The sequence below is a fragment of the Hydra vulgaris genome, chromosome 01 (genome assembly GCF_038396675.1).
Source record: "Hydra vulgaris chromosome 01, alternate assembly HydraT2T_AEP".
Taxonomy (NCBI): domain Eukaryota; kingdom Metazoa; phylum Cnidaria; class Hydrozoa; order Anthoathecata; family Hydridae; genus Hydra; species Hydra vulgaris.
The window spans coordinates 55,943,674-55,967,500 of NC_088920.1; the positions used below are offsets into that span (position 1 = coordinate 55,943,674).

At 29.0% G+C, this 23,827-nt stretch overlaps 1 protein-coding gene across 2 annotated transcripts in view; it reads right to left on the reverse strand.

Moving 5' to 3' along the window:
* Nucleotides 1-374: 374 nt before the first annotated feature.
* The window catches only part of LOC136075454 (uncharacterized), a 78,826-nt gene continuing 55,373 nt past the window's right edge, over nucleotides 375-23,827 (reverse strand). For both annotated transcript variants that reach the window (XM_065788711.1, XM_065788710.1), the window contains exons 5-8: nucleotides 22,239-22,577; nucleotides 15,953-16,043; nucleotides 15,787-15,817; nucleotides 375-608 (exon numbers count right to left, since the gene is read on the reverse strand). In XM_065788711.1, coding sequence (XP_065644783.1) covers nucleotides 435-608; nucleotides 15,787-15,817; nucleotides 15,953-16,043; nucleotides 22,239-22,577 — 635 coding nt within the window. In that variant the 3' untranslated portion in view covers nucleotides 375-434. The remainder of the gene's footprint in view (nucleotides 609-15,786; nucleotides 15,818-15,952; nucleotides 16,044-22,238; nucleotides 22,578-23,827) is intronic.

Below are 23,827 nucleotides of genomic sequence, written 5' to 3' on the forward strand. Positions count from 1 at the left end.
TACGCTTTTATGATTGATAATGATAAAATTCATTATTATGTATTTCATCATTAATAATAACAAAAACGAGGTAAGGAGGTAGGGGGTGGGTGGGTAGAGAAAACCTTGTATGGCCAAAATCTAGTATAACAAACACACTAAAAAAAATCTTGATTTTTTCCGGAAAATATAACAAATCATGCCATGTAGTTTAAGTCGGCCATAAACCCAATTAACAACCTTATTTCTCTAGTAGGTGCTAGACGTATTTAAAGCGTCTAAAACACGTCTTAAAACGTTTCAATTTGTTTAAAGTTGTCTAATATACGTCTTATGCCCTCTATTTGTGGTATTTTTAATATCATTTCAAAAATGCAAGTTATATAAACTTCAAATTAAATAAATAAACATCATATTTATCAGTATCAACAGCATCCAAATACAAATAACAAGCCTCAACTAAATTTAGGGTCGACATAATTATAGTTTGATTCCGAAACAGCAATATTTTGATAATCAATATTGGGCAGACTTGTATTATTTTCGTTAACTGAATTAACTGCATCCGACTTTTGATAACCCATATTACTAGTTACTAGTTCTTGATAACCATTGTCTTTATTCACCTCCTATATTAAAATATTTATAAAATATTTATAAAGTTATATAGTTCTTGTATTAAAATATTTAAAAGTATTTTTGATAGTTTTAAGCTAAATAATTTATTTACCGTAAATTATATATTTATACTTTTGTAAAAATGAAAAATTATTTGAACTAATATATTGACAACAAAAAAGTAACAAAAGTTTTGAAAATGGTGTAAAATATTTTTTTCATTTTATTAAATTGTAACTGGCAAATTCAAAGCACTGGTTACTATACTAGAAAAAGAAATACATTTTGTTTGTTTATTGATTAAAAATTAAATCTTGTTTATTTGTTGACACTTTTTCATCTTAATGCTAGATAAATAATGTTTTTAATTTTTTTGGTATGTATGTAAACATAAATTTTTTTTGTGTTCCAACTGTGGAGCAAGCGATATATAATTGACTGTAAGAAAAACAGAAATTTTGAAAGTTTTTACTAGCAACAGTTAAAAGCTGGACTTAAACCTCGGTAATAGTTATGGAAAAAGCCAGTCAGGTGCCGACTGTCTTTCTCAATAACTATTAATGTCAGCTAAGGTTATTCTGCTACTGGTAACATGTAACCCAGAATAACCTGTATCATGTCCTGCTGCTTTGTAGGATACGCTTTTTAAGGCACAGACTAGGAGAAATCAACTACAATTTAAAGCACCCACTGCCTTGGGGCTCTTGGTTAAGTAAAGGCTTGAGATGGTGTCTCGATAAAAGTACTCATCTTGGGCAGATGTTAAATACATTCGGCTATTGTCTTGTAGAAGGCCTCCTATGAAAAGACTTGAAGGGTAAACAGGTTCTATCTGTTGACTAGTCTCGCACACCTTCATCTATTAGGCTAGCGCAGATGTATTTTTATTAAATTGTTTCCAGTTTAGTATATTGAACGCTGGATCTTCTTGACTCAATGCACGGATCTTCTTGACTCAATGCTAGATCTTCTTGACTCAATGCATGGATCTTCTTGACTCAATGCTGGATCTTTTTGACTCAATGCATGGATTTGTGTCTCTTAACTCATTCTATTATCTCCTAATGAGATGTGCTCTAAAACTCAGTTTTATAGTTCTGAGGCCGGCTTGTTGTCAGGTTTCCCAAACTCTGTCATAGCACTCAGAGAGGCTGATTCTATCAACAGCTAAAAAATATAAGAGGATTAACAATGCCATTTGCGCATAGATAGTGTTCCTGTTCGTACTTTTGGTGTACATTGTTGAGGTCACATTTTTAGCATTTTGTTACCGCTTAGAGTTTATTGAAAGTAATGAGGCGATTGCTTCGACTAATAAATAGTGTACTGAGTATTACCTATGCTTTGAGTCATTTCTTTAAAAAATTAAAAAATGGCTAAATAACTAAAAACTATAAAACACAAAAAATCATCGTCATCACCAAATTCTCTAAAACATTCAATAATATTCGTGGTCTTCGAAGTAACTTTTCTTCTGTTGAGTATTTTTACTTGCAAGTTTCACCAGACCTAATTGCTCTTTGTGTCACTAATTTGAGTTCAGCTGTCTCATCTTATGACCTTAGTGTTGATGGTTATCTTTATTTAATTCGTAAAGACTCCAATAGTTACATGCTTGGCCTGGGCATTTACATTCGTAAGAACTCACCCATTTGTCGTGAAACTATTTTGAATCCACAGACTATTCTCATAAGTTCTTGCCTTTTGCACCTCTTCACTCGATCGCCTTCCTTTTTGTTTTAAATCGCTCTCCTTCATCTAAAGACTGAACTCTTTACGATGTTATTTCTAACCAAATTGGCCAAGTACTTTTTCTTTATCTAACAACCAATACCGTTGTTGTTTGTGACTTTAATGCTCATCACACTGAATGACTTGGCTCTAGAGTCAGTGACTCAGCTGGTTTTAAGACCCGAAACTTTTGCCTTTCTCAGTCTCATGTAGTCAATTTTCCAACTCGCTTTCCAGACAACCCGAATCATTTACCTTCTTTACTCAACTTATGTCTTGTTTCTGATCCTAGTCAGTTCTCAGATTCTCTACATTTACCCTGAGATGCTTTTGATCACGTTTTGATCTCTCTTAAACTAATATCTTATTTTTCTTCATCATGAAAATCTCTCTATTATTGCACCTCATACAAATACCTTAAAGCTGACTGGGACTCTTTCCGTGATTTTCTTCGTGATGACACTTGGGTAGAAATCTTTCGTCTTCCTGCTGACAAATGTGCATCTAACATAACTTCGTAGATTCAGGCTATCATTAAATCTTTCATTCTCTCTCGACAATTCCAGGTCAAGCCTCACATTTCTCCAGGGTTTTTCCAATCGAGTTTTTTTCCATTCGAATTCAATTTCCAATCGAAACCGTTACTTTCATATCTATCAGCAAAACCATTCTCCAGAAAACAGACGTCTGTTAGGAGATAATAAATTGCTGAAAACCATTGTAAAAAAGTTTTAAAAAAGTTTAACGCTAAAGCTCTCTATTCTTAGGTCATAAAATCTTGTTAAAAATTAGGCACTTGTGACTTCTGGAGAATCTTTAACAGTATCAATAGTAAGGGCAAATCTGTTATTCCACCTCTCGTGTATGGTTCAGACTTTGTCACCTCACATTAAGACAAAGCTGAATTATTTACTAGGAACTTTTCATTATTATCATTTATCAATTACACTAGTTGCGTTCTACCTGATATAGCCGTTAAACAGGTTGATCCATTGCATGACATTCATATCACTCCATATTCTGTATCAAAAGTGATTTCCTACTTCGACTCTTCTACAGCTTGTGATCCAGAAAAAGTATCTTTTGTACTCTTGCAGAAGTGTTCTCCGGAGCTGCTGTCTATACTTTAAAACTATTTAAAAGTGCTTATCAGAGTTTTGTTTTACGGCATGCTGGGAAGCGGCAGCTGTTATTACTATTTTTCAAAATTTTAAAAGCGATCTTACTCATTTAACTACCGTCCCACTAGTGTTCTCCATATCATAAGCAAGGTTTTTGAGTCATTAATTAACAAATACTTGATCTCTTATCTTGAACCTAATAATTTACTTTCTAATCATCAATATGGAGTTCGATCTTCTTGTTGTACAGCTGATTTGCTAACAGTAATAACCGATAGGTTTTATCGTGCATTAGAGAGAGATGGAGAGACTAAGGCTATTGCTCTTGACATTTCTAATGCTTAGATGAGTTTGGCATGCTGGTCTTCTCAATAAGTTTTCTTCTTACGGTGTATTCGGTAACATCGTTAAGATTATTGAGTTCTCCCTTTCCAATCGTAGTATAAATGTTGTCCTCGACGGACAGTACTCTTCCTTATATTCTGTAACTTCAGAGGTTCCTCGATGTTCAATTCTTAGTTTTATACTCTTTTTAATTTACATTAATGAGCTTCCAGATATTCTCACATCTAAAGTTGCGTTGTTCGCTAATTTACTCTACCTTTTTTTCTTGTCAGGATAAGAAGCCAACACTCTCCGATTGCTTTTAGGAGGCATCTGAGCTTGAAAACGATCTCACTTCTGCTACAGCATGAGGGCTCACAGTGGCTGGTGAACTTTAATTCAGATAAAACTCAATATTTTCAGCCAACCGTTATCGCAATACTTTAAATCTATATTTTTAAACGCCACTTTCATATAAAACTTTTTATAAATTTGAAAAATTGAATTTATCAATATTATGATAAGTTATGATTTTAATTATGTTTTCAAGTATGTTTAACCAGGGGCGTCGCTTTAGGTGGGGTTTGAAGGAGTTGGAAAAAATGAGATCTCTCCCCTCCCTGAATTTTCACACGCAGCGCCACTGAGTTTAACGTAAAATTATATTTTAACGTTTAAATATAAATTAAATGAGTGGGTAGGCAGACCAATCGGAAGATATTTTCTTTACGTTATTAATAACTTTCAAAGGCATATCACAACGCAATCGGCACGCAAAGTTGGTCCAATGTTGGATTTATGTTGGGTTATGTGTACCAAATAAACTTAACGTTGCAATAACCTTGCTCACATTGATGTTATTTTTCATCAAAAGTACAACGTTGTAAAAGCGTTAATTAGACTAAAGTTTTTTCTAACTATAAGTACAGCATTTTAATGACGTATGTCACACTAAAATTTCTTTTCATTGGAATTACAACGCGTCACTTTTTCGAAGTATTTTTCGAATGAAACCATTCCGTTGCGTAACATTAGGGAACGTTATCAAAAAATAATAAAATAAATAAGGTTATTTAAATATAATGAAAAAAAATCAAACACATTGCAACGTAGTGCGGTCAATAATATTTTGTATATACTGGATGTCTAATATCTATCCGTAAAGTGATGTCGCTTTTGCCTTTTTTACATATGGCGAATTAAATTTGTAAACAAATATTATCTAATTTTTCTTTTCTTAAAAATGAAGTAAATATATTTTAAATATAAATGCTACTTATTAAAAAGTGTTAAAAGGAAGTTAGAATACTTTTAAAATAATGATACATGTTTCCTAAATTCTTTTCCGATCAGAAGGATATTAAACTTTTGAATAGAAAAGTGAAAAGACAGACGCTATTGAAGCATTTTGATGAATTATAATACTTTTTAATAAACCTTGGCTCATAAAAAAACTTTTACAAGTATTTGATAATTATTGAAACGTGTTTTTGAATTTCAATATATTTGGAACTTTCGATGCTCTTAACTTGCATTTTTAACTTTAATTCTTCACATCGGCTTCAGCCGATGTGAAGAATTAATGTTAAAAATGCTTAACCTTTTTTACAAATTGCAGACTATATTCATAAACAAAAAAAGCGGTTTATTTTTTGTCCATTAAAATCCCGTAAGTTAGACATCTAGTTTATATAATATATCATCGAGTGCGGTAGAATTATCAACATGGTACCTATACAAAAAAGCACCGTTCTAAAAATTAAAGAAAAATATATAATATATCATCGAGTGCGGTAGAATTATCAACATGGTACCTATACAAAAAAGCACCGTTCTAAAAATTAAAGACTGATATTTTGCCCTTCAAGATTTAGAAAAAAAAACTAAAAAAAACGTTGCTTAAAAATTTAGTGTTCAACAAAATCCTCTTACTTACTGGATTAAGCATAAAGAAGAAATAATCAGAAAGTATAAGTCTGATCAATTTAAAGTAAAGAAGGCAAAAGTTAAGTTTATAAAAGCAAGATTCCGTTGATGATGCTGTATGTAAGTTGTTTATGAATGCACGTAAATAAAATGTACCAATTGGTGGATACATTATTAGGGAGAAAGGTTTAGATTTTGCAAAAGTAATTAATATTGTGGATTTTAAGTCTCCAAATGGGTGGCTTGATTGGTGGAAAAAGACATTAAACATAATGCTATTTTTTGAACTATTTCTGAAGAGCAAAAATCGTGTACAGAATAAAAGATATTCAGTCAAGAGCAAATCTCTTTTCCCACAATCATCACAAGGTATGAATTTAGGGATATTTACAACGCTAACGAGTTTGGTTTATTTTGGAAGCAGTCTCCGACGAAAGCCTTTCATCTAAAAGGTAAACAATGTGCAGGAGGAAAACTGTACTAAATTTACAGGCTTAGAAGCAGAAAATGGTATTGGTGAAAAGCTAACTATGATTATAATTAGAACGGCAGAAAAACCACGTAATGTTTTAAAAGTGTCAAAATTCTACTTTCTCAGTACAATTCCTAAAATAAGTAAAAAAAGTACAAGTCCAAATTTTTTTTTTCCAAAATCTTCGCTCAATCAAGGCTGTAAGCAACAACTATCAGAGCTAGAAGATGATGTTTATAGAGATAACAATTGACAGACGACTCAAAAGATTGCAAATTATATAAAACAGGAAAGAAAGATAAAGAAGTGAATTCCAAAGAACTGAAGTTTGAGGAAAAAAACTATATGAATGAGAGTTTTAAGAAAATTCACAAACAGTTACAGTAAAAAGATGAGACTTAATAGAGTGACGAGTAACACGAGAAAGAATTTTAGTAGATGGCACAAGAGACGCTAGCTCTTTAGAGCAGTGCCTTAATAGTATTTGTAGAGAAAAGAAGAGAAGCAACTTTCTAATGATGTTATAATGATTGGAGGTTGGCTACAAGAGCAGATCTAACAATGTTAGCATGCATTTTTGCACCTTGTCTAAGAGAGAAAGAGCATCATTAGGAGATCCGCCCCAAATATAGAAACAGTATTCCATACAAGAACGGATTCGAGATTTAAAGAGATAAAGAATAGAATCTGGAGTTAGAAAGTGGTGAGCACAATAAAGAGATGCACTCTTAACAGATGCTAATTTTGCAATGGATTTGAAATATATTTTCGAAATAAGAGTTAATCCTACAAGATGAAGGGTAGATGTCTCATTGAGTACATTATCGTTCATAAATAAAGGAAGATCTAAATTATTGCAATATCAATTGGCTAAAAAAATTGATTTTTATCTGAATTAAGGTTCACCAGCCACTGTGAGCTCCATGCTATAGCAGAAATAAGCTCCTTTTCAAACTCAGATGCCTCCTCCATGCAATCAAAGAGTGTTGGTTTCTTATCAAGACAAGAATAAATGGTAGTATTGTCAGGAACAATGCAACTCTAAATGTAAGAATATCCGGAAGATCGTTAATGTAAATTAGAAATACTATAGCGCCAAGAATAGAACCTTGAGGAACCCCGAAAGTTACAGGATATGAAGAAGAGTGCTGTCTATCGAAGACAATTTTTATACTACGATGGGAAAGGAAGAATTCCATAATCTTAAAAGATGTTTCCTTATTTATCATAAAAAGAAAGCTTATGGATAAGACCAGCATACAAAACCTTATCATTAACCTCTCCACCTTTATCTAACGCACAATAAAAACTATTGGTATTACTATTAGCAAATCAGCTGTGGAATGAGAAGATTGAATTCCATTTGGACGATCAGAAAGTACGTTATTAGATTCAATAACAGGTTTATTCTTATTATTGATACAGTTAAGGATTCTCCAGAAATCACATGAGCCTATTTTTTGAAATTTTATGACGGGCTTTGGTGTTAGACAAACCTTTTTACAATGATTTCTAGCATTAGTAAACAGACATCTGTTTTCTGAAAAATTGTTCTGCTGAAAGATATGGGTGTAATAGTTTTAATGGGAAATCGCAGCTGCACAATGAGAGGAAAACCATGAATAAGAGCGAGCCTTAACTTGGAATTATCGAGATGGAATAAAAGATTCGATGCCAACCTGAACCCAAGAAGTTTTGTAAGAAGCACGTTTGTCTTCAGGAAGACGAAAGAATTCTATCCAAGGGCCATCACGAAAAGATTACAGAAAGTCCCATTAGTTTTAAGGTAGTTGTAATAATTACAATTATAGGTGGATTCAAATGAAGAAAAAGAAAGACATAATAGCTTTAGAGAAATCAAATCATGATTAGAAGATTAAATGTAGAGACACTGAGCATTGACTTAGATTAGAAACAAGACATAAGTCGAGTACAGAAAGTAAATGATTCGGGTTGACTGGAAAGCGAGTTGGAAAACTGACTTTTTGAGTTAGAGAGTGAGAAAGGCAAAGGTTGTGGGCCTTAACACCAGAAGAGTCACTGACACTACAGCCAAGCCATTCAGTATAATGAGTATTAAAGTTACCAACAACAACGGTATTTGCTTAATGAATAAAGAGAGAGGACTTGGTCAATTTGATCAGAATTAGAATCAAAAAGAGTGCAGTCTTAATATAAAGGAGAGCAATATAGAACAAAGAGAAAGGCAATAGAGTGAAGTAGAGCTAAATGAAAGCACATAAAATAATAGTCAGTGGATTCAATTATATTTTTCCAACAAATGAGTGTGTTGAATTTATACAAATGTAGTTGCTTGGTATTAAATTAGGCCTTAGCAATTACATTTGTAAGAATTGAAGATTACAGGATGAGACAGTCGAGTACAACAGATAAACAGCTTTGTTAAACTCAAATTTTTTTAAAATGAATGATAGGTTTAGAGAACAGCCTGCATGAACTCTAAATCCTGGATGAACTCTAAAATCCTTACTGATTATGTAGATATGCTTGAGGCATATCTAACGTTGACAATTTCAAAGCAGCTAAATTAGTATTTTTTCCATCAAACACAACCTCTAAAATTTAACTATAGGACAAGAAAGACTAAGTTCTTTTATTGTAAAAATGTTGTGAAGCGCCAGATCAAAATCATTGATGCTGGTAAAACTACCCCAAGGTTCTACATTTTTTAGGCTATGAGCATGTTGATCATGTCATAGGATGCTTTATAACCAAACACTGTAACGAACTGTTTTAGAAAGGCAGGCATCTCGTAAGAAATACAAGTTGCAAGTATAAATGGTGAATATGATCCTTTCGAAATGCTTGAGGAGAATGCCAAAATGCTTAAATCACGTAGTTTAGTAGACAAATATTTCCAAATGAAAATTACGTAAAAATCGATTTTTGTACAAGCGAAGCTATAGCTATCACAGATTGAGAATTTTTGAATTCTTTTTTAATCAACGATTGTGCTAAAGTAAATGTTAACATTTTTTAGATTTTTTTAATTGTAAAGAATAATTTTAAGTCATATTTATTTTTTTAGAAGATTAAGAATTAAACAGCATTTTAGTACAAATTTGTTTTTCTTTTTTACTCCCTACTTCTGTTAAGTTTGATATTAACTTAAAAATAGGTCAGTTTAAAGAAGATTTCAAGTTATTTGAACTTTCGATTTTATTATTTGAAGTAAATTCTTGCTCCCATTTTTGGTACGTTGAACTGATTACCCTATGTACTTGATTATAATTTTGTTTTATATAATCTTTTATTGAAATAAATATTGATTTAAGTTGAACTAAAAAAAATAACAGTACAATATTTTGATGAAATTTATTGACAAAGGATTGAATGTTTTCAAATAATGTTAAAAGTAGAATTAGCAGCAGGTTTATTTTGCGTTTTTAAGTCGGTGGCAAATATGTTTTTGTATATCGTCGTTGGCCAGGTAATATCCCACTTGTGTAAAAAGCAAAATTTTACAGGAGACTGAAAAAACTATATATTTCAATGAAATGAGGTTTTAAAAGTAAGAGTAAAAAACAAATAACTAACAAATTATATTATAATTTGTTAGTTATTTGTTTTTTACTCTTACTTTTAAAACCTCATTTCATTGAAATATATAGTTTTTTCAGTCTCCTGTAAAATTTTGCTTTTTACACAAGTGAGATATTACCTGGCCAACAACGATATGTATATTTAAAAACATTGATTTTGCGGATCTTGAGTTGAACTTGAAACAAAAATGCTAATGATTGTTGTAATGCAGACAAAGTTTATTTGAATGGTTTGATTTGTTTAAAATTTGTTTGAGTGTAATGAGGTATTCAGCATCAAGAATTTAACCAATGTGAAGGATACCATGGTAGGTTGAATTTCAAAGATCATTACAAGCTGCTTTCAGAAGGCGGTTGAGAACTACAAGAGATTTTTTGTTAAGAACATATTTATAATATAATCTTATATTATCATTATTTGTTGAATTGAGATGACAAGGTTTTAGTATGAGTTTTTTAAGAACTTCGTCTTTTGACGTTATTACTGGTTTTGCACCTAGGCCATTATATATAGTTTGTTGAGATATATTTTATTATCATTCCACCATTATCTGCTCCTTCTATTGGAAGGGATAAGTTTTTTATTCAGTATGTAAGCTAGGATATAATCTGCATTCTTCTTTTGTACGTCGCGAGATTATTGTTTACGTCTATTACATAGAACAAAAAAAAGGATGAGATCAGTTAAGCTTTTTTTATTAGTTCTTATAAGCTTTATATTCAGTAGGTTTGTTGTTAAATATGACTTGTTTGATAGCAAATTTACAATCAAGAATGATAAGCATGACGGTTAGTTGATCTTAAGTTTGTGCATGAGAATAATGGTTTTGCAAAATCAAAGAACATTGCTGTTAGTGATGTTTTGCTGCCAATATCCACAGGTACCTACTACTGGCATGATGGCACTAATTGTACATCTTCCAGGATGAAAAGAAAGGTAACTGTTTGATTTTTGTACATACAATTTGATATCTTTTGCAAGTTTATGTTCAACAAATTTGCATGTTTCCTAAATTGATGAAATTGGGAGGTATTCAGTTGGTAAAGATGGTTTATCAATTTTTGAAATTGGTTTGATGTTTGCATAAAGCCATGAAGGTAGTGCAATACATTTGTTGATATAATTAGTAAAAATTGAAACAATAGTTTCGACTAGTTGAAGGCGTACAGCATAAAGTAATTTATCAGATACACCACTATGGCTGGCTAGTGTCCATTTTTTTGTTTCATATTATTATTTACAATTAAATAAATCGTATGAAAATATAAAAAAGCCAGAGAAAAAGGTATACAAAAAGCTTTCTTATGCCCAAGCCCCTTTTACAATGTGTAATTTTTAGTTTATATTCAATCATGCAACTTTAAACGCTTTTAATAACACTTGTTAAAATACAAAATAATATATTAAAGACAATAACAGTAACTACAGTAATAACAGTAATAACAATAATAAAAGTAAACAGCTTTTCAACAGAACAAAAAAGTAAAATTAAGAATATTAATAAAAGAAAATGAGTTGTAGCATCAAAGAGAATGTATAGCAGAAGTAACTAATTTGGTAATTTTATTACTAATGCATTAGTTTTAAATTTGATATGTTCGAGTTGTTCACTAACATAAGAGAAAATGGCTTGAATTAAGGTGATATGTCTAGATAAAATATTCCATGCCAAACTATATCTAAGAAACGCGCATTTAATTTTGCAACAAATTTAGTATCTGTGGTTAAGCTCTGGGTTTAGGGTAGTAGTTGGGGTGCATGTGATCACATACTTTTTTTACTATTGGCATATTTGTTATTATTTCTGTATTGCAATATTTCCAAATAATAATATATTGAGCAATAATATAAATAAAGGTGTAAGTTTTGTTGTAAAGGCCAGCTATGTGTAAATACATGTGTTGTTTTACGCATTTTAGAACAACTGCAGTAAACCATTCTTGGACACCGCAGACTTTTATTGTAGGTAGAGGCGAATAATTGCATCAGTTATAGCATTAAAGCAATGCTAACGTAGTGATCACTTCCATATCTAGAGTTTATCTACTTTACGAGGTCATTATCTTTATAAGCGGTTGGAGATAAGATCAGTGATTTTAGAGTTTTGGAAATATAACACAAAAGGACATAGCAAAACTCTTTTTTTAACTTTAAGGCAAGACAATTTTGAAGCTGTTACTTGAGATAAATCATGGTTCATATGTCATAAGTAGTATTTTTAGCATAGATTTTTGAGTAATGATTGATGCATTTTTACCGGTAAATTTGTTTAATATATTTTCAAAAAGTACTTAGAGCCACAAAATAAAGTTTATCTGACAAGTTGGTTGCCATTCTTGTATATAAATAACAACCAGCACAAATGAGAACTCAGTAGAAGTGTCGTAAACAAATATTACTTAATTATATAAAGTTATGCAATGTATATAACGCAATGTCTTTTATTTTTTATTATGGTAATTATTTCAGTATTAAGATGGCAAATAGTCGTGTATTTTTATTTTTTGATAACTGCCAGTTTTTTTATAAATTTATAATAATGATAATCAGAAATATATCCTGTATTGCTTACCATTAAAGTCAGATTTGAATAAATGTATTCAAATCTAACTTTAATGGTAAGCAATACAGGATATATTTCTGCTGAGGATGAATCTCAAGACATCATACAATGGCTTTAAAAAAATGTACTAATTGCGCTTTGATCCAACTAAATCCTTTTCTATAAAAAAAACACTCAAGGTTGTCTTATTGGGGCTACAATTTCTCTCAGTGTATAGAAAAACTTTTTTATACACTGAGAAAAATTGATAAAAAACAATCTTCCAGAACTAATTTAAATAAATTAAATTAGTTCTTGGATCCAAAGCTGTATTTAAAAGCAAAAACCTATATCAACTTGTTTTAGAATTGAAGTTTTACCACCATGAAGTATAAAGACATGCAAATGTTAGCTTTCTGCATTAATAAAGGGTCTGATCGTCTAAAAAAGATTAGGAATCATTGACCAGGCACCTGTTATGAAAGTAGACTTATGGCAGAGGCTTTTTATCACATAGCTTAAACATCACAAGAAACTAATAAGGGGTCCTTAATAAAGTACGTTCGTAGATATGCGGAGAAGAGTGGTCACCCAAAAACGTACAAATGCGTACAAGGGGGAGGGGATGTTGATATCAGTGAGTATAAACGTTAGGGTAATTCTTGTTCTCTATTTCTCCCAGAACAGTTTTTAAAAAAAACTATTGGATTTTACGATTTAAAAAAATCAATGTTAAGAAAGGATGTACAGAGTAAATATGTAACAAAGTAATATGAAATTAAACTTAAAGAAAAAAAATCAAATTAAATTTAAACTTCGTTAATTTAAATTTAATTTGATTTTTTTTCTTTGATTTAAAAAGTTTATGGCTTTAGGAAGGTGGGGGAAAGGTTGATTTTGTAATAAATAATGAGTACGTACGAAAAAAAAGAGAGAAAGGAAGGGGGTTTTCGTTGTTGAAACCATACAGGTGTGTCGCAGAGGAAAGGTGGGTTCTAAGTCAGTGTTTTTACTTTGTACATACTTCACGAATGCTCCCCTATTTAAATCAAGACCAGCAAGTTCTAATTTTTAGAGTTTGATGATTGCTTTATTTTATGCATCAGGGTGTGTTGTAAAGTGTAGTCTCCGTGAATATTCACTATTAATGAGTTCAACTCATTCAATAATCATAAAAAATACTAAGATAAAAACTTAAAAAAAAAAAAAAACTCATAAAAAGCTTAAAATCTCGTTCCTGGTCACTTCCAACCATGCCGCTAGGTCTTTTGCTAATCCGATTCTTTTAAAAGAATTTTTGACTTTTAACACGAGACTTTTAACATTATTAAAATTATTAAAGATAAATCATATTCTATTTAGTAGATAAAAATACTAATTTATGTGAAACCAATTTTACTGACCTTTTACCAGTGAAAACTGGTTTACTTTTGTTGTTTTGCGTTTAGTAAATCAAACAAAAGCATTGTTGAAAACTTGACAGAATAGAGAAGATTTACAATTGAAAGTCTTTTGCAAGAAAATTGTGATTTTTACCAAACATCTTTGTATCACAGAAGATTGTGCTAAAAGGAGCATTGGACTTGTAGAAAAGTTTGTGACTTTTGTTCAAGTCTAATAATTTCCAAAAATTACACCCTGAGGATCGGAGACAAAACGTTGTGGTGTTTGTTTGATAAAATCAAAAACAGGCTTTAAAGAACATTTATCAAAAAGATCTAGCAAAGTTCAAATAAATAATTAAACAAACTTTAAGTTAAAGTTGATAAAAAAATAGTAGTAAGGCCACTGCGTAAAACTTTGTTGCTTAATCAACTCAAATACAAATTTATGTAAATATGAAAATACAAAAGTTAAACAAATAAAATGATAATTTCTTAAATATGCTTGTTAGTATATAATAGCAAAAAATTATAAATATTAGGATTATTAAAAAACTTCATTTACCTGTACCTTAAAAGTCTAATTTTTTTAAATGTGTGATATGATTTATGAAATTTTCGTACGTATTGTGTGAATACCTGTAGAAGAAGTATCTAAACAGTGCATGCTCGTTTTTTGAAAAATTGTACAAAAAAGTCAAATTTAGTCATCAACATAGTAAACAATGACGCATTTTGTAACCAAATATAAATGCTAGTTGATATGAACAATTACAAACCAGTAAAAGCGTCAATGATTGGTATTGCATGATCTAGGGATAGAAATTTTACTTGGGTTCTATGGGGATCATAAAACGTCATAAATTGATCCAAAGTTAAAAAATGTAAGTAAAACTTGTTGAGCTATAAATAATTTTAGCAATATAGAAACAAATATAGAAACAAAATGGAATAAATAGTAGCAAATATAGAAACAAATGGAATAAAGTTGTATTCTGATTTTTTGGGGGCCAATTGCAAGCTTAAGTCTATTACGGTTCCTATTCACCGTGCTATCCTCCAAAATTCTTCCAAAATGTCTTGTCATCAGTTTGTCTGCTTTTTTTTAATTTTTAAACATTACTATCCTGTTTTTATTTTAAAATAAATACATTCTTAATATACCTAGAGGTTATTATTTCAATATAAATGAAGAAACTTTACATAAAAAAATAGAATATGATCTGAGTTTAAGAATAATTTTAGATAAGATTTTATGAACAATTTTATCAAAACGATAATAAAATATGAAAGAGGAATACATTGTGCAAATCAGCCATATTTTTGGTAAAGTAGTGACATTATTAGTTTAAATTTAAAGGTAAAGCACTGAATGTAGAAAAAAGCAAATCCGCCATATTTTTGGTAAAGTAGTGACATTATTAGTTTAAATTTAAAGGTAAATCACTGAATGTAGAAAAAAGCTGCCTCAAAGCTGGTATAGGCTTTATTTTAGATGTTTTTGTGTCGAAGACAAGTATTTTGGATTAAAACTCTGAATAATTGAACTAAAGTTAATCAATAATGAATGAAACTAAAGTTAATCAATAAATACAAATAGTTTAACTGTTATTACACTATCAAATTTACTTTTATGTTGTTAGATAAAAAACTTTTAATTTTGATTTGTTTTTGGTTGTTAAAGTCGGAAAAAACGGCCTTGTCAGAAAGCACCACGAAACCACTTTCTTATTAATGTCGCAATCATGAACAAAGCTAACATCTTACGTTGGACCACTTGATTCTAAAGCAAGTGCTCCAAATGCTTTTATAACAACTTTTATTGAATTTAACAATTGTTAAATGCAGTTGTTAAAAGATAATATACATAATATACATATATATATATATATATATATATATATATATATATATATATATATATATATATATATATATATATATATCATATTATGATACATTATAACTTTACTGTTTTTTCTATTCATTTACTTTTTTTCTTTCTAAATTTTATAATTGTTTTACAATATAGTTTTTTAATAATAAAAAAAGTCCTATTTCCATATTTATTTGTGATAGGAATTATCAAAATGTGAGTAAAGGTAAAAAGTTGAATAATTAAGTTACCTTTTTTACTTTGTTTGACAGTTTCTTATGCCTAAAGTAAATAAAACTTGATTATAAACAAATAAACAAACAAAGAAATTGAAAATATTTTTTTAGTTCTTCATTTTAAATAAATATTAAATTGTTATCAAAATTTAACTTTTCTTGTAAAATAATAATTTAATACCTGTAATAACCCAAAAAATAACTAGCAACTAACAATCCAACAAAAATTGTAGAAACTCCGACAGCTATTCCAACTATTGTTGATACATTTGCTGCATTTAAAATAAAATATTTGTCATTAAAATATCAAGTTTTTAAAAAAAAAATTTATTCTCCATTCATTTATCACTAGATAAGTGCTTTTTTTATATATTTACAATAGTAAAAACAAAATTATTTAAATAAAATAAGTTTAAAAATGCATAAACAAGTGTTAATATTTTTGTAAGAGGGATTTATAAAACTAACTTGTAAAACTATGTTTTATTTAAACTTTGTAAACATGAAAATGAAGTTTAGAATATATATATATAAATACTTTAAGCTTTAAAACGTATCGTAATAAAAAAAGTAACAAAGAAAGAAAAAAATAATTGATAGAACAAAACTAACATGAACAGGAACAGGCTAGGCATGATTCCTCTTCATTTTTATCTTGGTGTTGTGGCGGCAACTTCAAATGGTAGACTGTTAGAAATGACCTTGCTTTGTCTTTTCTCTACTCCGCGCTGAATTATTTATGCAATTTTTTTATTCTTTGTTAGCAGCTCGTTTTTAATTATCCTTTTTAAATTGTTTATTCTTAGGCTCGTTTGAGTAAACGTTATGTACTTTTTCCTAAACTTATTGGTCTTTACCTGACATTATCTTTATCTTCTGAACAGTACACTTTGCTCTTTTATTTGTTTCTGGTTGCCTCAGTGACTGATCCAGGATTTTTTAGTGTTTGAGATAACTTCCAGACATGTAGTCAACTCCAAAAATTTGTTTACACTTATGTCAAATAATAAGCCTTTGCAAAAAAAGTGCGATGATTGGAGGCTGGGAGCTAAAACGCCTTTTAACTTCATCCTAACTCCCACCCGAAATGTGAAGGGCAACAACTTGATAAAATATTATTTGTAACCCTCTCAAATTGAGGGGGTTTAAACTTTATATAGTAATAATTTTTGAACTCTGAGAGATAATAATATGAAGCTTGAAATTTATCAATGAATATCAGTCTAGTTGAAAATAGTACAAAAAATATTTTATCAACTTGTTGTCCCTTGCGTTTTTTATCAAGTTAAGAGGTGTTTGTGCTCCCAGCCATCCAAATCATTGCAATTTTTTCTAAAGCCTCATTATTTGATATAAGTATAAAGACACAAATGTTTGCTGTTTACTCATTTCAGGAAGTTATCTCAAACACCAAAAAACCCTGGATCAGTCACTGAAGATACTCTAAGCATAAATTTGCTATGCATTGACTTTAATTATTTTAAAATCGTATTTGTGATGTTTTGGTTAACATGCTATTTTCATTTGAGCTTGAATCAAATCTCATATGGTTTTAAAAGAGTTGTGGATGGTAAACGTTATACGTACGCATGGTAGGATAAGTTTTAGCAAACGCTCAGCCTAAAATACACGTTTCATGCGTATTTATCTTCTGGATATAGTTATTTTTTTTGAAATCATAATTTTTGCACAAAAAAACTTTATTAATGACTATTTTATCAGTCAATATAAATTTTCCATGCAATATCTATATAAAAAAAAACTGAGCTATATATTTATATGTATTTTTAGATCCTTCTCTAATTCTTCGTAACAACTTTAACTAAACTATTTAGAACGACACCTGAAAAAAAAATTGTGTTACATCGGCATTTTTGTAATTAAACTTGCCCCAGTAAAATTGCAATAACAGTCAAAATATCTGGGGTTATATTTATTTTAAAATACTTATAGTTGTTTTATTGGAGTCCTTGCCTCAAAATATTTAAGTGTACATAATTTCAGCTTTTCATTGCTCACAGAATAAAATCAAATACTGATACCATTTTTTAAAATGACGAATTTTGATACAAAATTGCTGTTTTACTTTTAACCAGCCAATAACTTTTCGTAGGGTTTAACGGAGAGATGTGAATACGGCTGCTGGTTGCTATTGTTATTGAGCTGACTAACTGTTGTCAAATCGTTAGTTTTAAATCATTAACTTCATTTTTGCTAAAATAAATCAACCTTTTAAATAGCATTTAATTATTAAAAATGAAAGTTGATAAATTCAATTTATGTTGGCTCTTACTTTTAAAAAGCATTCAAATATGAAAGTAAATTAAAAAATAAATTTTAAACTGATGAGAGCCGGTTTTATATTCTTATGAGAACCGGTGATCTGACAGAAACTGGTTCAAAGCAAGGATATCTTTAAATAGACCTTGCAACCGTGCAACCATACAGAAAAACTGGAGGGTGATTAAAAAACTAGTTATTCCGAAAATAAAAAACACAAAATAGGTATATAATATTCTTTTTCTTCTCAATTAAAAAAATAAGTTTTATTTTTTCTGATTGCAGCTTTAAAATAATTTTTGAAGGTTCTTATTTAGAACCCGGAGTACTCAGTTTTGTATAGTTATTTAAAAGTATATTAGATGAGATTCTGTAACAAATGTTTATGTTTGGAAGAACATAAAAATAAACTTGATTAATCAAATTATAATATTCAGATACTAATTTTGACAAACCTTAACAGAAAAATCTAGTTTATAAGTAAAATGTTATTATCACTAAGATGTTTTAAGCCTCACCTATTTAGTGTTTTAAATAACTGTTATAAATTTTGTAATAAATAAAAGTATCTTCAACATTATTCATTTTGGTTTTGGGAACAATGTGTCAAGCAATATAAACACACCCCATTTTGCTGTCTTGTTTTCATAGACTCTGTTAAGTCATTTAGTAAGTCAAAAATCTTACGCTCTTCTTCATTTAGCCGTCAAAATTATCCATCACAAGAATGATGCTCTGAGCAGTCATAAAATTCATGGTGAATATGAATTTCCTCAACAGCTTGCTGAGCAGAAATAAAGTAGGCTCCACCAGCACCTTGTATTATACGCCGAAAACAAAAATACATAAAAATAACGAAATAAATTTTTTATTTCTTTAATTTTATGTCTTTTTTTCTGCTCAATGCTAACAACTCTTTTAATTAAAATTATGTTCAAATTAGTTGTTAGCATTTACTATAAGTTAAAAGCATTAACTATCACTATATAACCTATAAATTTTCAATTCATTTAGGAAATATCAAAATTTTAAGCAACAAATCAGACATACGAGCTCTATGAAGGAACATTATCAATCCACTCTGACAAAAGATATGCTCGATAGGAGTGGACGTTGCAGGAATACAAAAACTTTTGTCTAATATATATTTCTAATTTTCAAATATTGCTTTATTGTGTGCACTTTTAAAAAAAAAAACACTTTGATTAAATTTTAATGACTAATTCGTTCTTGATTGTAAAACATGATTTTTTTTTTATTATTTGCAAAAAACATTTTGTTTTTTGGTACATGTTTTGAGATGTAACACTTTTTTTAGTAAGTGTCAAAGTGAATTCTGGTGTTGTTCTTGTGACCGAACTATCAAGTCAAACTACTGCTTGTTGGTTCAAAAATGGATTTTAACAACTTTTTTTAAACAGATTTAGATAAGTTGAATAAAAACAATATAAATAAATTAAAAAAATACTTTATAATAAATTATAACTAAGTATAATAATAAACTATTCTTTTTCAAAAAACATTTAAAACTCTATTTTGAATTTTAAGAATAAATCATGTGCTTAAATCTTTTTTTTAAATTTTGAAATGCTTTAACTAATAAAAAACATTAAGGTTTATCATGTGAATTAAGACATAAATGCAACAAATTCCTATTAATCAACCATGTCATTGATTATCGCTTTATAATGGCTGGTCAAAAACGGCAATTTAAAATGTGACATAAAACAAAAACTTATGTTCTAAAGCTTTCAAGTAAACAAAAACAACTCTTGTTTAAAAATCAAGTATAATAAAATTTACGCGAAAGAAAGCTCTGAATTCTTAAAGAAATGGTGGAAGGCTAAAGCTCAAACAATCAAGGCCAAGGCCAACAGTTTTAAGGCCAAGGCCCTATTTTTTGACTTTAAGGCAAGGCTGAGGCTAAGGCCAAGGTCTGAAATAACAACTCTGCATTGTTACAACATAAGGTATGATGAAATTAAAAGTCTTTAATTTATGAAAGTATAATAATAGTAATACTGTAATAACAAAGATTGCTATGTTAATATTATTATTATTATTATTATTATTATTATTTTGATATAATTTCATGTAATAAAAACTTTATATTTCATTCTACTTAATGACATAAAAAGCAATGTTTTTCATGCCATTAAGTAGAATATATTATCATAAAAACTAGAATATATTATCATGCCTGCATCAAATATATTATTATATAAACTAAAATGTTAGATAACTAGAATGTTCCTGACAGTGGCACTCCAGTTCCTTGAATAAAATCTTTTGATTGTAAGATAATGTCATCATTACATTGGTAATTGTTCAGTTTCAACCTTTATTATATTGTCACTAAATTCTAAGTTAACAGCATTATTAAAACTATTAATTTTATCCTCGTGGATGTTTCTTAATGATAAACTTGTTTGTGCTGTTTTACGTGGTTTAGCTGGTGCTATGGGAATTCGATTAAAATTATGTTATGAAACATTTTTGTTAGTACATATGGTTGTTTCTTACCATTTTCAAATTAACAATTTTAGGCCAACGTTTAGAGCAAAGCTTCTTAAACTATGAGTCACAACCCCAAATGGTATTGTTATGCCCCAAACTAGCATAAGTGTATATTTATTCATATGTTGGTATGCTGTTACCTAATCAATAAAAAATCACAAAACATTTAATATTTTTGTTTTATACTTAACTTGGGTTGCTAAAAAACTTCCAATCAAAATGTGGTTGTGAATTAAAAAAGTTTATAAAGACCTGGTTTAGAGCATACCACAGTATATTTGGAAGCAGTGATAATATCTCTTAGAATTGCAGTTATCCATTGCAAATGTTGATCTTTGTAATTAAGTAAATGATAAACGGAGACGTTTTTTTATTCTTATTGTCATTGTTAGACGAGCATGAAGTAACACAAGATTTTAGAGGCATATTGCATTAAAGATATGCTTTTCTTATTATCTCAGATAACTCACTTTCTGCCAAAATTCACTTTCTAACCAAATTTCTGCTAAAAATCAAACTCTGGTCTTTCTATTTGGTAGCGGTATTGCATGGCCTATTGTAAAGATTTTGTTTAATGCTTTACTTCAAAGACTAAAAAGTTTCATAAACCACGGTAAATAGTTATTATGCGAAAAAAGATGGCTAGTATTATTTATTGTTTAATTTTTTAAACCTTAAAATTAATTTACAACATTTTACTTTTATGAAATTTCCCGATAAGCAGCCGCTTATCAAATATATGAAAAATCGCCGTCTTTTTTTGATCGAATGCGGATGAAGATCCAATGGTATTTTAAGGGTTTGTTTACGTCCTGCTAATGAGCAGCCGCCTATCAAGAATATATAAAAACAACATCTTTGTGTTACTGCCGAATGTCGACCCAATGCCTATATGTTTTCTTGGTATTACTATTTTGAAAAGTTATATAAAACATAATTAGAATTGAAATTTGTAACTAAACAGTATTAATTATTTTATAGTTATTATTTTTATAGTATTGTTTATAACTTTTTATTATTAAATAACTTTCATTTAACTTTTTATTAAATTTTGTCAATAAGTGTCAAAGATTTTCTGTCAAATTTTTTCACTAATACGTAACCAAATATTATTTAGTTATTGAATCTTAACTTTCTTACGTTGAAATGGAACATGTCACTATTAAAATAGGGAAAAATATTTCAAAATTTTAACAACATAAAGTGCTACTAATCATTATTTTAATACAGAGGGGCCTAACAAATAATGATATAAAACATAGTCCTCCTAACAAATCATGATATAAAACATAGTCCTCCTAAACACCATAAATAAGATAACTCTCCAACAATGTTTGAAAGTATCAAACAAAGCATGATTTTGTAACTAACCTAAGCTTATAAAAACAGAGTATTTTGTATAAATATTCTGTTTTTATAATGTTATTAATATAATCATTAAAAAACAACAATATTTTCAAATAATTTTTCAACAGATTTGTATGTTTAACAAGCAAGAGGTAATAATTGTTTATTACCAACATTACTTGATTATTAACAATACTATGTATTAGTGTTTCATGACTCTCATGACTCTTTTATGTTATTACCATATGATAGAAATAAACATTTAATATTTAACTGTCACACAATAAATTAGAAAACGAAAAAAATTAGACTAAAAATATAACCTGGCTTAGAACTTGGAATGATTGTTTTAACTGCTGTTGTTGTTGTAATAGAAGTAGTAGTTGATTGTGGAGGAGGTATGGTTAGATTGAGTGCAGGCCCTGGTGTACCATTGTAAACAGCATATAATCTAAAAATAGTTGCATTAGCATCGTTAGCTGTTGAAAATGATGTTGTATTAATCCCATAAAACTGATTGACTATCTGATTGGTGTTGTTTAAAAATTCTATGTTATACGTTACAGGACATGTTCCAGAAGGAATGGAATTCCACTTCAAGTAAATGAAAAAGTTCTCTAACTGCACCACTGGCAATGAAAGGCTTACGAATCCTGGTGTAACTATAAAGTTAAAATAGTATAACAATTAAAATAAAAACAGCAACAAAAATAATAACAACAATAATGGTATCAATCCTAACTAGTTAACAAGATTCAAAAACAAATTAAAGCACATCATTTTCTGATATAAAAATCTTGAAATTTTTTTATTAAAAAGTTATTCAATTTCCTTTTTTTTTTTATCTTTTTTCTTAAAAACTTTTTTGCATGATGAACGGTATTACAATAAATAAATAAAGAGAAAAGTAATAAACAAAAAAAAAAATTTGAAAACGAAAATATTTACATAAAATATTATAAAAAGAATGTTTAGAAGGTTGCAAGATCATATCAAGACCTTAATAAAAGATTAGATAACTAATGTTCAAAAGATAACTAAAACTATCTTTTTTAATTTCTTTTTAATGGCTTTAGTTTGCATAAAAATGTTTGAAATTAAAACACTTTATTGTGTGGTAAATGTTTATTAAGTATTAAAAAACTTTATTTTATGATAAATGTTTTATTCAATTTTAGTTCTGTTAAGTTGCTTTTGTCTTTTTGTTGACGTGACCATTAAAGCCGGCATTTAGTTAGCGACTAGATTCAGCAGGGATATTTTATTTGTATTTTTTTTGCATTATTATGTATTTTCTTTTCTATTAAATACCAGGATTATTAGAATATGTAAATAATGTGTATTTTAATGTGTAATGTAAATTTTGTGTATAAATCCTTTTATTTTTACTTTATTAATTAATTTAAATTACAACATTATTAGCTGACCGGTTTGACTGGCGATATAAATAATGTTGTTTATTGTTTTATCATTTATAACATTGTCAGTTTTTATATGAATTTAAAATTTTTTTAAATAGTTCAAAAGCAGTCTAAACAAAATGGTGAATTAAGTTTGAATTAACCAGAAAAGATAAAACCAAAATCTTTGGGATTTAACTTGTAATGATGTTCCAAGAACAACTTAGCTGGAGAAGGAAAACTACGTTAATTTTTTAAATATATTAGAAAAGGGAAGTTAATTAATGCACAAGGTTTTACTTCTCGGTTAAATATAAGCATGTTATATAAAGCAATGTTTATAAATAATACAATGTTATAAATTATAACACAATTATTTCTTTTTGTTTATATTTAACTAATGTGAATTGCTCGTCTTAATTAAAAATAAATTAGTTTATGCACACACTTTAATATTTATTATGTTTTGCATTACTATACCAAATAATTTATATTTATTATATTTGTTATGT